We start from the raw sequence: 15,642 nt of genomic DNA on the forward strand, positions 1-15,642 counted from the left end.
AACCACTCCAGTATCTTTGCCAAAAAAAAAAAGGGATCACAACTTAACTGGCTAACTAGTTTACAAATAACTGAAATACAACAATATAGAATAAATAACAAAATTGTAATAAAAATACATACAACAATCTTCTCTTGAGAATTCAGACAGTTCATGAAGATGCTGTTATAAATATCAACCTTTGTTACAGATTAATAGTATATAGTCATAACTAAGAATTATTGTTTTCTATTAATGAAGAGAATGACATGCTTCTTTGTCCTCACCTTCACTACCTGAAGTCAAAATAATAAAACATGGAGGTACATTCTAGAATTCCTGAGATTATTTGAAACTGTGATGTCTAAACATCATTGCTGACTTGAAATTTTAAAAGAAATTATATGAAGTCAGAATTTCTAAGGTTGTGTAAATCTCAAGGAGTCATTTTCTGGTTGTTTCCTTTTATTAGCAAGATGCTTAGTGTATTGATAGAATGCTAGATGTAGGATCATGAAAAAAAGCCTAGGTTTAACTACTGCCCTCAATATTTATTGGCTGTATGACCCCCGAGTATTAATTTTCTCATCTGTAAAAATAGGGATGTATGTATTTTCACTACTTATTTTCATAATGGTTGCAGAGGAGCAAATGAGAACATAAAAACATTTTGAAAATCTTAAAACACTAAAAAACAAGTTATTTACTATTGTGACTAATTAATTTAAAGTTGGTTGTAAGATTTCAAAATTTAACCTCTTCTAAGAATTTGTTAACTTGATTTTAGGGTAGGTTTAATCAATAAGGAAAACCTCTTGTATGAGTTTTTAATTTACCAGACAATTCTTTAAGGGGCCTTTTAATTCCTTACCACTCCCCCCCCCACCAAAAAAAAAGTGAGGGTGGAAGAATATCATGACATTTAAGAATTTGTTGCAATAACAAAGATTATATGTTCTCTTCCCGGTTATTTGACCCTGACATCCAAAACTCTGGACACTGCCGCAGGATGTGAGACCAGACTGTTCTATAAGAATCTCAATTTTGCATCTCCCTTAGCACAGAGCTCATGGTAAGTCTTACTAAAATGGTTGCTGATTGCTCTCCCATTTGGGGAATGAATTGGAGAAAAGTCAGGATAATGAAGTTGAAAGATCACTGACTTAAAAGATAAAAGATTTTTAAAAAATTCAAAATCTTTAAAACTCACTATCTGTGCAACCTTGCACAACCTTTCTAGGATTCAATTTCCTAATCTGTAAAGCAAAGGGGTTGAACTAAATGATTGAGGTGGCTTCCAGCTCTAAATTCTAAGACCCAGGGGGCTCATGAGTGTTACCCTCCATACACCTGCTCAAAGGTCTTCAAATGGTGTTAAGTTTACTCAGTCCTTCTAAATTAAGTCCCTCAACTTCTAGGAACCAATTTCTAGCCTGAAGCAAAATCTGACCAAATGAGCCATTCTGGATGGCCTCCATTCTTGTTCTTCTGAACCAGCCCTTAGTTCTTGGATGCCTTCCACTCACCTCTTGCTACACTATCCTACCTGTAAACACAAGCTCACTCTGTGTTCTGGAAGTGGTGACCTAGATATCTCTACAAGCTGCCTCCTAGATGGTATAACTTTGAGGGAATTTGGTACAGAAGGTATTTACAGCAATTTGCAAATCCCAACAATCTCTCAATTGCAGTTTGCACAGATATCAAACCACCTTTTCAATATGAGAACAACAAATTTCTAATTTGAGACAAAGAACTTTAAGGCCCTGATCATCCTCCCCAGGGTAACAGAAAAACTGAGAATTTCAAAGAACAAATTAGAAATCACTTGATCTAATATTTTCCTATTTTGATTGTACAAAATGAGGGAAGTCTTGCCCAACTGAAATGCTACCTCTTTTTGTTACCTGATGAAAATGATCCTGCCTTCCTCTGAACTCTCATAGCTCCCATTTATCTCATTTTTACCCTTCTTATGGTTATTTGTATTTTTTCTTTTAGACTTTATTTTAAGCTCCTTAAAATCAGGTATTGAGTCGTTTACCTCTCTACTTCTCCCTCTTTACACAAGAGCATGGTGAGATTTTGGGTTTGTTTTTTTTTAAATAAGTGTCTACTATGAAATATGTCCTGAGTTCCAAGTCAATGGTTTTATGAAATTTTCAGAATTAAAGATCAACCTACACTAGATACTACAGGGAACTATGGGTTATATGTTTTGGCTGTCTTCCTCTACCCCCCCCCCCCCCACCTCCATCTCATCAATTGTGATTACAACTCCCTATTGGTCACCTTGGAATAGAGTCAGAAGCCATGAAGTTAACTCTTGAATCTTATGCTACCTAATTAATTGAGAGAAAATGATTTACTCTTCCTGACTTTCAGCTCCATTATCTGTAAAATAAGGGGAAAACAATATTTCTTCGATTGTCATAAAACTGTTGTCAATAAAGTGTTCTATTATCCTTTAAACCTTAAAGGTTTTTATTAAAACTTTATCTTTAAAATTTTACATATAAACTTTAAAGGGTTATACTACCAGGACCTGAGATAATATTTTAAAAGTATATTTCAGGGAAAGTTGATTTATGATCTTCAACTAAAATCATGATAAATAATATAAGAAAATATATTTTCATGACCCTAAACCAAGTGATAAATATACCAAAAACATACATTGCTGTTGGGAAAAACTGGGGGGAAAATTTGATAATACAATGAAAGTGACGAGTTTTAAAAACTAAAGAAAAGAATATTTTCAGTTGTTCTAGGAAATCCTTTCTGTAGTTTCTCTTGTCATTCTTGAAGTCTCATATGGCTTACAGAGTAGAACTCAAGGGATATACATATACATATACATGAATAAAAATAATATTAAGTGGTAAGTGCTTCATATTTTTTCTGAAGTTTTTGATGGAGATGTTGACATAGAATGTGGATCCAAAAAAAAAAATCTAAATAAACTCTGCCCTCTAAAGTTTCTTCTTTATCTTTTTTTTATAATCTTCCAGTGTCCAAAAGACTAATATTCTTCCTGAAGTACTTATGGAGTAAACCCAAATTTGAAAAGTTGAGCAGTGCATGTACTCCTCTACTACAAAGATCAACTTGCAAAAGATTAAGATTAAGAGAAAAATAGCAATTATGCTTAAAGTACTATAGAACTTTAAAAAGGAAAGCTCAGGATTCTTTCACGTTCTGATTCTAAAGCAAAAAAAAATTTAATTAGGAAAGGAATTTAGCATAATCAAAGGTTAATACTATTGAATGATTAAACAAATCTAACTTTACTTTCAATTTTTTTTCCATTTACCTGAGATTTCTTTTTCTTGTTAAGCCTCCTGAAAAGAATTAATAGAGAGGGGAAGGAAATGGAAAAAAAAAATCTGAATTTGAAGGATAGATTTTTTACTGAATACTTGCTTATTTATGCAAAAATCAATTGATTTATTTAAGAAAATTGGATCATTTTTTGGTTGCTGGGTTGGAGGGGTTTTTGGTTGATTGGGTAGGTTTTTGGGGTACAGGTAGAAATGATAAAGAGTGATTTTTCTTTTTAAAACAATATTAAAAACAAACAAAATTCATACAACTAGAATAGACTTCAGTCCTGAGCAGATGAAAAAAGAAACCATACACCTAAGAATAGATCTTCAGTACTAAGCAAATGACTAAGGACCCTTTCTCTAGAAAAGGCCCCTCAAATGAACCCAGAGAGAGAACAAAATTTATATTCTTATAAAAGCAGTGATTGGGGAAGCTAGGTGGCACAGTGGATAGAGCACCCTAGAGTCAGGAGAACTTGGGTTCAAATGTGATCTCAGACACTTAATACCTAGCTGTATGACCTTGGGCAAGTCATTTAACCACATTGCCTTGCAAAAAAAAAAGAAACAGTGATCAAAATCATTCCAGTAAACTTCTAACAAGAGAAAGTCTCCTTTCCTTTCCTTTCCTTTGTGCCCACTTATGAAAAAAAATGATTTTAGTTCCAAATTAAACAAAACTGCTAAAAGCTAAATAAAATGATCATGAGAAGCATCCACTGACCTTGGAGTCAGAAATAAATGAATTAAAATCTAGCCTCTGAAACACACTGGCTGTGTGATCCTGGGTAAATCATTTAAACTCTCTGTAAAACAAGGAGACACATTAAGTTGAAAGGAAGATTAGTTCTCTCAGTAGATCAATGCACAGGTCCAGTTCAAAAATGTCAAACATTTAAGAGTGAGGCCTCTGTTTCAGCAAAGATAATACTCTCCTTGCCTCCAAACAGACCATTCTTTAATAACTTTCTCCTTCAATAAATGGGCTTTTTCATTAGAGAAAACAAGAGTTCAACCAGGCTGAAGAAGATATAGCATCATGCTACTTTATAATAACATGCTTGAAAGTCTTAATAGTAACAAATATTTATCTTTAATACTTGTCCCTGGAAATTTTAAACATTTCTCTTAGAAATATTAACAATACAAATGCCATCTGCTAATTGTTAGTCTAGGGCTCCAGTTGGAATCCATGTTAAGATGGTGCTGACAACTTTCACAGGTGTTTCATGAAGTTTGGATCACTGTACATTAAAAGTCTGTTTCACTATTTTAGAGAGCAAATCTTAAACAGTGACAGTAATGTACAATGACCAAGGCCAGGAACAAACAAAATGAATTAAAAAGGATTTATTTGGTACTGTATACTGTGTTCCTAAAAGGACAACAGCATAGATACCTCCCCCCACCCTCAAGTCACTGAAAATAAGGAAATGGAATGTTTCCTTTCAAAAAAGGTTTTTCCTCAGGAAAGTATGATTCAGATCCACATTTTGCACGTTTTTCCATTGCGTAACAGGGGTTTCCCTTAAACAGTAATGAAAACAATATGGTTTCATTAGACAAAGGTTCAAATCCTACCGGCCATAACATTTCTGCATTACAGTTTGGAAAAAAAAATTTGGCCCCACTTCCTAATTTTTGAAAACTGGCTAATTAACATTTCAAAGAAAACTTTAGTTTTAAGAACACATTTGACCTTCTGATTGTTGGAGAAAAATTATTTGATCAGCTACTTGATGTCAAAAGCAAACAAACTGGGTTCTGTCCTACTTTCACAAAAGCCCCATTCACAAGCAGATGAGCAGCTTCAGAAAGCACAGCACACAGCAGAATGTTCCAGAAAAGAATAATGTGAATACAAAAACCTTTTAAAGAAAAAAAAAACAGAGATTTAACAAAACTTTGAAGCCTATACCAACATACTGGGCCACTTTCAACTTCAAAGTTCAAGATCAAAACCCCAAATGAGTTTTTAAAGACATTCCAAAACCTAAGTTATAACTACTACTTCTAAATGAACAAATGTATTAGAACCTCATTACAATGCTAGTGAAAAGCAGAATGGTATAATTAATAGAGGGCTGGTTTGGGGGGTCAGAAAGGCCTGGCGGCTTCCCATTCCAATTCAAACATTTACTAGCAAGTCACTCAAGATGAGCCTTGATTTCCTCATCTATAAAATAAGGATAACATTAAGCACCTACTTCAGAGTTGTTGTATGTCAAAAAATAATGCATCTAAAATTTTTACAAACTTCAAAATGCTATATGAATGTCAGCTAGTATTGTTACCCCCCCAAATACAAACCTTCTCCTGTTCAATGACAATTTCCAGCAAGATCAGAGTTCAAATGTGAATTGACATTTGTGACACTGAACAAGTCCCTTAACTTCTGTTTACCTCAGTTTTCTCTACTGTAAAATGGATAATAATTAATAATAATAGTACTAACCTTGAAGGGTTGTTGTAAGGATCCAAAAAGATAATATTTATAGCTTAGCATATCTGACACATAGTAGGTATTCTATAAATGCTTTTGACATCAACAAAATTAAGATATGAAAGGATTTGCAATTATGTTCACACCATCTTTCTCACACACATACACACACAAAAGAAAGATGGTTTTATTTTTGTGTTCTATACTCTGGAATATGAAGGGTTCTTTAAAAATGTTTGTTGAATTAATTATGGAAAAAAGGATTAGAGATTAAAATTGAGGAGGAGAAATTTGGAAAGATTTATGAAGAAGATGAAGAAGGAAAAACTCAAGCAGAAGGTCTGGGAAAAGAGGATAAAAAAGGAAAATAAAAAGATTTAAAAGAAAGAGAATGAGAAAGGAAGTTGTTGGTAAAATAATGTATGACTGAAGACTGAGACCGGTAAGAGGTTAGAAAGAGAAGGGAAAAGGTGTAATCATCACAAAACCTTTAGAAGATGAGAATGATAACTCCAAAGAAGACTACTCTCACTTCCCCTCCAAACAGGCAATTCACCAAAATAATTTTACAAGGCTTCTACTGACCAAAATCAATAGCAATAACAAAGACTGAGAATCTCACTTCAGAAAATATGAAAAAGCAGAACAAATTTTGAAGTGACTTGCACAGAGGGTATGTCTGTATTTCTACAATGGGGCATGTTATTGCCATCTATCTATGCTTCAAGTGCAGGCTAAGCTTTCCATTAGAAAACTGGAAAAAGGACTCAAGGAAAGACTTTCTATATCAGAGAAAATTAAGTCCTCTTTGACAGGGAGGGGGGAATGAAAGAACTTCAATGTGAAAAAAGGGGAAAAAGCACAAAACATGTACAAGATGAGAAACACAAGCAGCACCACAGAAAATTTAGAACTAATTGACAAATAGATGCTCATTTCAAGAGAAGATTGGATTTGTAGGGCCATCTGAGAAGGAGTGCAAGCTGGTGACCCTCAGAGAGATATGCTGTTTTCCCAGGCTATGTATCCAGGGCTTGATAATCTTGTCAAACCAGATGAATATTACCTACTTCTGGTGATTCATAAGGTCATTGCCAGAAGGAATCAAGAAGGCTTTAAGAAACATTATGAAATCTAGAACAAGAAACAGAAGAACTTGGAAAATATAAGTGGTATTTTCTTATGTATTGCTTGCCCTTTAAAAACAAGGACTTGTGGGGCGTCTAGGTGGTGTATTGGATAAAGCACTGGCCCTGGAGTCAGGAGTACCTGGGTTCAAATCCGGTCTCAGACACTTAATAATTACCTAGCTGTGTGGCCTTGGGCAAGCCACTTAACCCAGTTTGCTTTGGAAAAAAAAAACTTAAGAAAAAAAACAAGGACTTGAGAAGAAAAAAGGAAATTTTTAAAAGAAAAGCTCACTCAGTAAGATGATAGCATCTGAAAAATGGAATTTGGATCTGGAGACTATAGCTTAGAAGTATGAGAAGAAACAGTTCCTCTCCATTGATGGAATTAAAATCAACATTTTTTTCTTGTCTTTCATAATCAAAGACTACCAAAATGACATCACTATGTAATAAAAACTAATAAGATTGATGGGAATGGATCTGACTAGAATCACACAAATTGAGTCTAAAAGACTTTAAATAAAAGTTTAAAGAGAAGAAATGGCAACACACATACTCAAATCTAGAAATCTAAAGCCGTTGTAAGGGTCAAAAAAAAGAATGTATCTAAAAAAATTTTACAAAATTCATAGTGCTAACTGAATATCAACTAGTATTGTTACCTCATCTCATGTAATTATAATGTAAGAAAAGTGTCATAGGAACCAAAATTTAAGAAAGAACTAGTAATAAAAACCATAGAAAACTACAGACAAAAGCAAGGAGGAAAATCTAACCTTATGTGCTGGGAATGGTAATCCTTAATTCAAAAGGAACAAGGAGGAAGAAGCATGTCATATAGCACTTTTTTGTTAGGCACTGCACTACAAGCTTTTTTTTTAAACAAATATCTCATATGAACCTCAAAAAAACCCTGGGAGATAAGTGCTATTATTATTATTCCCATTTTACAATTGAGGAAACTGAGGCAAACAGAGGTAAAGTGATTGGCACAAAGTCACACAATATATCTGAGGTCAAATTTGATCTTAGCCTTCCTGACTCCAGGTCCAGTGTCCTAATCTAGTCTACCTTCAGTTTATTCTAAATAGGTAAGGGAGGGGAATGGAGGTGAAAGGGGTTGTAAGAAGTTTAGGAAACAAATTTTAAACCTGGTATGGAATCATATAATATAGTAATGACTGGAGTCTTCAATTATCTAGTCATCAATTGGAGTTCTCACTCTACTAAAGCAAAGAAGGTAATATTGCCAACTAAATGAGCATAATCAGATCATCCTTCAAAACATGAAGGAATCTGTAAAGGGAACTCTTATTCTGGATCTGATTCTTATCGACAAGGAGGAGCTAGCTGTTGGATTAGAGAGAGCTGAACTCTCCATATCAAAATCTGTTAGAAAAAGGGAAAAAATCAGGCTGGTCTGACAGACACCTTAAATTTGGAGGTAATAGGTTTTGAAAAGAAAAGAGGAAGGAGCTGATGTTCTAAAATTCAAGAGAGGAAATGAGTCCAAAATAAATAAAGAAAAGAAATTCTGAAGTTCAAAAAGAAAATTCCAATATAGAAAAAAGGTGAGAAATTCCCTAAAGACTATGTCCAATGCTACCCACTTCTTTAGAGATTAGAAGATGGAGGGGTGGCTAGGTGTTGCAGTGGACAGACTTCAGTTCAAATTTGGCCAGGCACTTAATAATTACCTAGCTATATGACCTTAGGCAAGTCACTTAACCCAATTACCTTGCAAAAAAAAAACAAAAAGAAAAAAGATCAGTAGGTGGAATTCAAGTGCAAATTGAGACATATTTTTGACAAAGGCAAAAAAAATGTGGATTTATTTTGTTTAGGCATTTTTATCACCTGCCCTGGAATCAGGAGGACCTAAGTTCAAATCCAGTCTCAGATACTATCTGTGATGGACAAGTCACTTAACCCCATTGCCTTGCAAAAACCAAAGGGGAAAAAACTCAAAAAATGAAAGCTATAATAGAAACACTGCTAGTGATCTTTTAGAGATTATGTAAAATAGTAAAGCCATCATGGGATTGGAGGTCAAATTTCCCAGTTCTTGAGGGGAAAATGGACAGAGAAAAATGAATCTTCAAAATCAAAGGACAAGGAATTTCACTTTTATTACTGTCAAAGTTTAAGAATATTAATAAAAAGAATGATTACTGAATAACTTCATCAAGAACAAAAAATGCCAAACTTATTTTTTTTCCTCCTTTAATAGACTTATTTCTTAGAACAGTGGAGTAGGGAAATACCATAGACATAGTATATTTGCATTCAGCCTGACAAACAGTCTCTTAGAATACATGGGGAAAAGATGGAAAAATGTAGACTAAATAGTAAGTAGGTAGTTTCAGAACTGGTTGAATGTTCAAATTCACAAAAGTGGTTATTACTGGTTTGATGGCAACTTGCAAGTACCTTTGAGATCTGTGCTTAGCCCTGTGCTCTTTTTTATGTTTTATTAATTTCATAGTTTAGGTAGTATGTTTTTCAAAGCTGCAAATGGCACAAATCTGAAAAAAAATAAGTAACAGGATGATAGGGTCAGAATATAAAAAATCTTGAGAACCTAGAATGCTAGGGTAGATCTAATTAGACTAAACTTAAATATAAAAGTCTTATACTTGGTTTAAAAAAAACCCTCTACCTCACAAGTGTTTTCAATGGGGGGTGGGGTGTCATAATTGAACTATTCTCCAATTTCTACATATCATGACCCTCTGCCAGGCAAGTGATCTGTTTCTATAACTCTTCATCTGTCTCTGCTTTCTGTGTGATATTATAATTTACTCCAATGACAAAATCGTTTCAGTTTCTCCCTTCTTTGATCTCTTCCTCACTCAGGGTTCCTGAATTTCAACCTTAATATTCCATGTTACTCAACTCTATCCTCTATTCCTTTTTACATATCCTGATTCATTTGAATGAGACATGCCCATTCAGAAGCATATCCCAGTCATGGGTATCCCCCCACCAAGTCTTAGTGGTACCTAATATGATTCCTTGGGTTAGTCCAGTAGTTCTTGAAGTTTGGGCATTTGTGCATAGAAATTGGAGACCATGGTTTTACGAATGTCTGGAATTTTCTCTCCTAGGAATTTCTGAGGATTTCACCTGCTATTCTTCCATGGCAAAAGGAAGTACCCATCTCAGAAAGTCAAATACTCAGCTGGCTGCTAGAGACAGCGGAAACTGGTCTCAAAGGACCAGTATGCAATCATTCAGAGCAGTCAAAAGCAGCAGGTTCCTCCCTCCCCATTTACTACTGTTTTTCCTTAGTACATCTACCTGTCAAGAGAACCAGATCTGGAGACCAGCCTCAGCAGACTTTCTGGAAAAATGTTTGTTTGGTTTTCCAAAGAATCACCTCCCACTGTTTCTAGGTGGTGCTTATACATATAAGCAAACACCTTCAGGTTATTTTTATTCTCATTTGCTTGCTACCAAGCCCAGAAAGTTAATCTTTGGAGTTCACAAACTATAGTCCTTAGAAATCCACATAAAAAGCTAACAGATTAGTCTCTAGAAATAGTACCTGCTTTAGTGAACTTTAATATCGAATTACTATTACTTAGAGTTTTAAAAATATTTTCCTAGTTACAACCAAGACTAAGGTGAAAAAAAGATGAGACTAGTCATTGTTAGAGGGGTTGTGGGAAAGATATCGACACAAGAATATTGTTGATGGAGTTGTGAGTACAACCAGCCTAGTAAGCAATTTAGAATTATGCAAAGTGGCTAAAATGTGCAATCCCTTTGACCTAGGGATCTTGCACTGAGAGGCGTATACCTGAAAGAAATCACTGATAAAAAAAAAGTTCTGTATACTCCAAAATAGCACTTTTTTTTTTAGCAGAGCTAAAAACAAAATAGATGCCCATCAATTGGAGAATGGTTGAAAAACATTGCAGTACATGAATGAAACAATAGAATTTTTTTTTTCAATTACTGATTGGTTTCATTGAGGAGCCTTTGGAAGAAAAGGAGCACATTTCAGGCACAGGAAAAAGTCAGTTCAGAGCAGGAATAGAGGTGGCACAGAATCATTGATCTAGAATTGGAGAGGCCCTCAGAAGCAAATGTTCACTTTACAGATGGGAAAACTGAGAACAGTGAAGGTGATTCTAAGGTTTCTTTCCCAGGTGTCTTCATGAGGATACCACTTGCTAAGAGTGAATACTTTTAACAAAAGATAGATGAACTAATTCTCATTGATATCTGTCTTTTCAACCACAAGTCTAGTATCCTCCACAGAAGTTTAAATTGTGGATTGTGTCCAGGCTTGCTTCAATCAATGCTTTCTGTTTTTCTAATCTAAGGATTTCTGTGGAGTTCACAATCCAAGGCCTTAAGAGTCCATGCATTTTACTGTACCAGCAAAATCTTCATGAAACTTGCTTCTCAGGGGAAATGTGTCATGCTATAAAATGAGGATGGGGAAGTAATACAAAAGACAGATTAAAACGTCAGCAGTAAATAAGAGTGCACAAATCAATGTTTTATATTGTTAGAAATTCAAAGAGGTTTAAATACGGTTTCAGAAAAAAGGCAAGTCACTAAAACTTGGGAAAGTGGAATTTTTGAATATGAGTTATGTTATACACTTTCACCTACTGTTCTTTCTTCCAGGCTACTCCATGGCAGAAGGAAGTACCTATCTCAGAAAGTCAAGAATGCAGCTGGCTCCCTTCAATGGCCTTCTAGGTTTAAACATTGAAATAATCCAGGTCACTCTGTGTCACTGTACTTGTAGTCCAAAGAAGCAGTATTATTTAGAAAAGTTGCCAAGTGCTGACCACAGGTATGCAACCTAATCAGTACTCAGGCCTTAGGACACAGAAGTATTGTGCTACAGATAAATACTCTTTCAGGTTGACAGGGAACTTTCCTCAAAGAAAGAAATCCTAGTTTGTCATAATGTCAAGGCAAACTGATGCCCAAAATATTTTAATCTGCTCTTCCTTTTCAACTGATCACACAGAACAAACATAACAGGATGCAAATTTACAACCACCTCCCACCACCATTTCACCTCACCCACACCCATCAACACGACCCCAGTCCCAAGGGGAAAACAAACATTCACATAACACACGTCCTACAGGATGTGATAAATTTTCCCGGTTACAGTCAAGACCAAGGGTCAGAAAAAATGGGAATAGTCGATGTTGAAGGGGGTTATGGGAAAGAGGGACATGAGTGCACTGTTGGTGGGGCTTGAAACAGTAGAACCAGACTGGAAAGCAATTTCAAATTATGCAAACAAAATAGTTAAAATGACCATCCATTTTGACCTAGGAACTGCCCAGCTAGACAAATAACTTGGAGATAGATCACTAATAAAAAAGAAAGGCTTCATGTACTCCAAATAGCACTTTTTGTTTTAGCAAAGAACTGGAAACAAAGTAGATGCCCATCAGCTGGAGAATGACTAAACAAACTAAGGATTATCTCACTACAGGCTTGTTATATAGATATAAGACATAGAACTAGAATGAGGGGGCTATAGCTATAGAGTTAACCTTTTAACTTGTTCAGTTGTGTCGCATTCTTTGTGACCCTATTGAGGGTTTTTTTTGTTTGTTGTTTTTTTTTTTTTGGCAGATACTGCCATTTCCTCTTCCAGCTCATTTTACAGGTGAGGAAAACAGACAAAAAGAGTCAAGTGACTTGCCTGGGATCACACTACTACTAAATGTCTGAGATCAAATTTGGACTCAGATTGTCCTGATTTCAGGGCTCAGGGCTCTATCCACTGCACCATATAGTTGCTCTAACCTTTTAACTAGTATTTATACAATGTAATTTACTACTACAAAAATATTAGTAATAACTACAAATCCAAGATCTATAAAAAATGTAATTATAGGAAGACAGTTTCTGAGACTATTAAAAAAATGTAGGTAGTGTTGTTAGTGTTTCATACCCTATGAACTGGAATTAAAGAGCTATGGAATCCAGTTAAGAGTTCTGAAGACACCTCTCCAGTAGATTGTAAGCTTCTTGAGGGCAAGCATTGTTTGATTTTTGTCTTAGTACTCCTATCACCTTATTCATTTTCCCCCCTAGCTCTATGCTTTTATTCAGGTAGGGAACTCCCTGGGGTAGAAACACCCCCCACTAATGCAGACCTGTGGACATAATCTTAGAAATTTAGCAATGGAAACCAAGAGCCTAAGCACTAAGGATGAGTCACATTTAGGACCTGAACCCAAGTCTTAATACTAAAATCAATCCTACACTATATATGTTAATAACAGTTACTTATTTATTGGGGTGCTACTGTGGATAGTCACCGATTTACAGATTTGCAGTTAATCCAACCACCTCTTTTTACGAATGAGTCAATCCTAATAGCTAGCCTTTTTAGAGGCTTTAAGATTTGTATAGCATTCTACATGTGTTATTATCTCATTTGACTGTCCCAACCACTCTGTGAAGTAAGTGCTATTCTTATGGATTAAGAAACTCAAGCTGAGTGAGGCTAAGGGACATGCCCAGGGTTACAAAGCCAGTAAATATGTAAAGTGAGATTCAAACCAGTCTTTCTGACTTCAAGTTCAGTACTGGGGGAAGCTATGAAAGTCGAAGGCAGGTCTTGGGATTCGAAATCCAATAACACTCATTCCAAAGTCCGGGGTTGCCCTCCTCCCAGCCCCGCCCCTCCAAGTAAAAAAAAAAAAAACTCAACTAAACCAAAAACTGCCTTCCATCCCAACCCCGCGTCTCAAAATAAAAAAAAACAAAGTAAGCTAAAAATTGTCTTCAAGGAACATTTTATGAAAACATTAAACACATGTCCACACGGACTCAACTTAGATCAGGAAAGGGTCCTCATGGGCCAGTCTCAGTTTCTTCTTCTGTAAAAAAAGGAGGGATCTCAAGTAGCAGCTCTAATAGTCTATGATTCCAGTCCTTACTTCGGGATACCATCGGAAGCCAATTACCAGAGGAGGTTAATAGTTTTAATTGTGGTCACACCCACGGGAGAGACAGTCTTAAAAGCTTATCCAAAGTTTGATCCTGTCATGAGAAAGGACACCCAGAGGAGTAGAGCCAAGCATCCTTGGGGTAAAGGGAGCCGCCCACTCTACAGAAGAGGCTGAAGTACCCGTCCCGGCCTCCCCGGGAGCCCCAGGGAGAGGCGGCTTGGAGGCAGGTCAACCCGGAGAAAGTGACTGAGGCAAGCTGCGGACCGGTAGCCCAGGTCCTGGGCAGACAGACGCACTCCTGCCCCCTCAGGTCCTCCCCATCGTAAACCAGTCGGAAAGTTCTTTCTCTCCCTCTTTCAATCCCCAACCCACAGCCTAGGGGAATGCAACTTTCTCCCGGCAACTACTCCCTTCCTGGGCAAAAGACAAAAGACAGCTAGCGCTCCGGATTCCTGAGGCCCCACAAAGATACAAAGTTGTTAAAATGTAGCACCGCGGCCGGCCCGGATCGCGCTTCCTTTCCTGCCGTGCCCAGGCAGAGCCTTGGGGTTCCTCTAGGTTGTTCTGGACAGGGTGTATTTACGGGGAGCCACCCACACCAAAGGTGCGTTGTGCCTCGGAAGGCCCCAGCCCAACCAACCGAGCCGTGGCGGGGCAAGGGGGGCTGCTGCGAACCTGGCCGCCGCCCCCCGAGTCTCAAAGCAACGGATTCCACGGCACTCGGCAAACTTTTCCATGCTGCAACCGAAGCTGCAAGTCTTGCCACCGTCCCGGGCCCACCCCCCAAAAAAAACCCAGCTGGGAAGAGGGGGAAGGGAGTTGGGGGAAGTCTGGAGAAGCAGCCAGCCTGAAGCTAACTTTTGCTTCTGGGCTCTCTGGGCAGCTGGGTCCCTTGTGCCCCTTAGGCTCAGGGGGGGTGCCCTTCCCCAGTGGCACCAAAGAGGAAAGGGGAGCCCGCTCGTCATTAAGCACCGCACTCCATGCCCTCCCCGTCCCCGCTTCGAGTCCCCCCAAGTGGTTCTCACCTTTAGTCCAGTCCACCACTTGCTTAGGGCTCCACTTGGTCACGGGTTCCATGGCGAGCCAGCCACTCTGGCCCCGGGGAGGCCACAAGGTCCGCTTGGGCGCCCGAGCCCCGCTCACGCTCCCCTGCCGCGCTCGGGGCCGAGCCCTCCGACTCCCTTTATCCGGACTAAAGGCTTCGTTCCCGACCGTCCATCGCGGCTGCTAGAAGAGGCCGTCTGCGGGGACCGTCCAGGACCGCGCCGCCACCGGCTTAGCAGCCTCTCTCCGACTCCCTGGGCGAGCAAAGCCGGCCTCTGGTCCAACACACACACAGACACAGCTGTGGAGCTCCTCCTCCAGCTGCCAACGCGCCAGCTGCGCCAGCTCCTCCTCCCCTCCTCCTCCTCCTCCTCCTCCCCTTCCTCCTCCTCCCCCCCGACGGCCTGACCCGATCCGCTGGTCCAGCTGGGGCCTCTGCTCCCCGCTCCTGGACTACGCGCCAGCAGGAGCCCCTGACACTCCTCTCCGCGCCCGCAGCCCCCTGGCCAAAGCTGTCCCCTGCCTGCCCTCCCCTCCGCCTGCAGAGCCTCCTCTTTGTAAGGGGGAAGCTTATTCCTGCTCCCCCTGCGCTCCTGTGTGTGTGTGGGGGGGGGGGAGGGGGCTTCTTTCTGCTCCCCGGCGTGCGGGTGAGTGGGGGAGCCCCCTCGGCAGCCTTCCCGCCAGCAGGTCCCAGCTCCTTAATCTCCGGGTGCGCACATGGAAGGGAGGAGGAGGAGGAGGGAGGGCGGCTGTTCTCGGGTTACACAGCCTCTACC

General features: G+C 38.6%; 1 protein-coding gene across 1 annotated transcript in view; it reads right to left on the reverse strand.

Moving 5' to 3' along the window:
* The window catches only part of CNKSR3 (CNKSR family member 3), a 102,273-nt gene extending 87,073 nt beyond the window's left edge, over positions 1 to 15,200 (reverse strand). The window contains exon 1 of the mRNA XM_074187866.1: positions 14,848 to 15,200. Coding sequence (XP_074043967.1) covers positions 14,848 to 14,899 — 52 coding nt within the window. The 5' untranslated portion in view covers positions 14,900 to 15,200. The remainder of the gene's footprint in view (positions 1 to 14,847) is intronic.
* Positions 15,201 to 15,642: the final 442 nt, after the last annotated feature.

Source organism: Macrotis lagotis, chromosome 5, assembly GCF_037893015.1.
Source record: "Macrotis lagotis isolate mMagLag1 chromosome 5, bilby.v1.9.chrom.fasta, whole genome shotgun sequence".
Taxonomy (NCBI): Eukaryota; Metazoa; Chordata; class Mammalia; order Peramelemorphia; family Peramelidae; genus Macrotis; species Macrotis lagotis.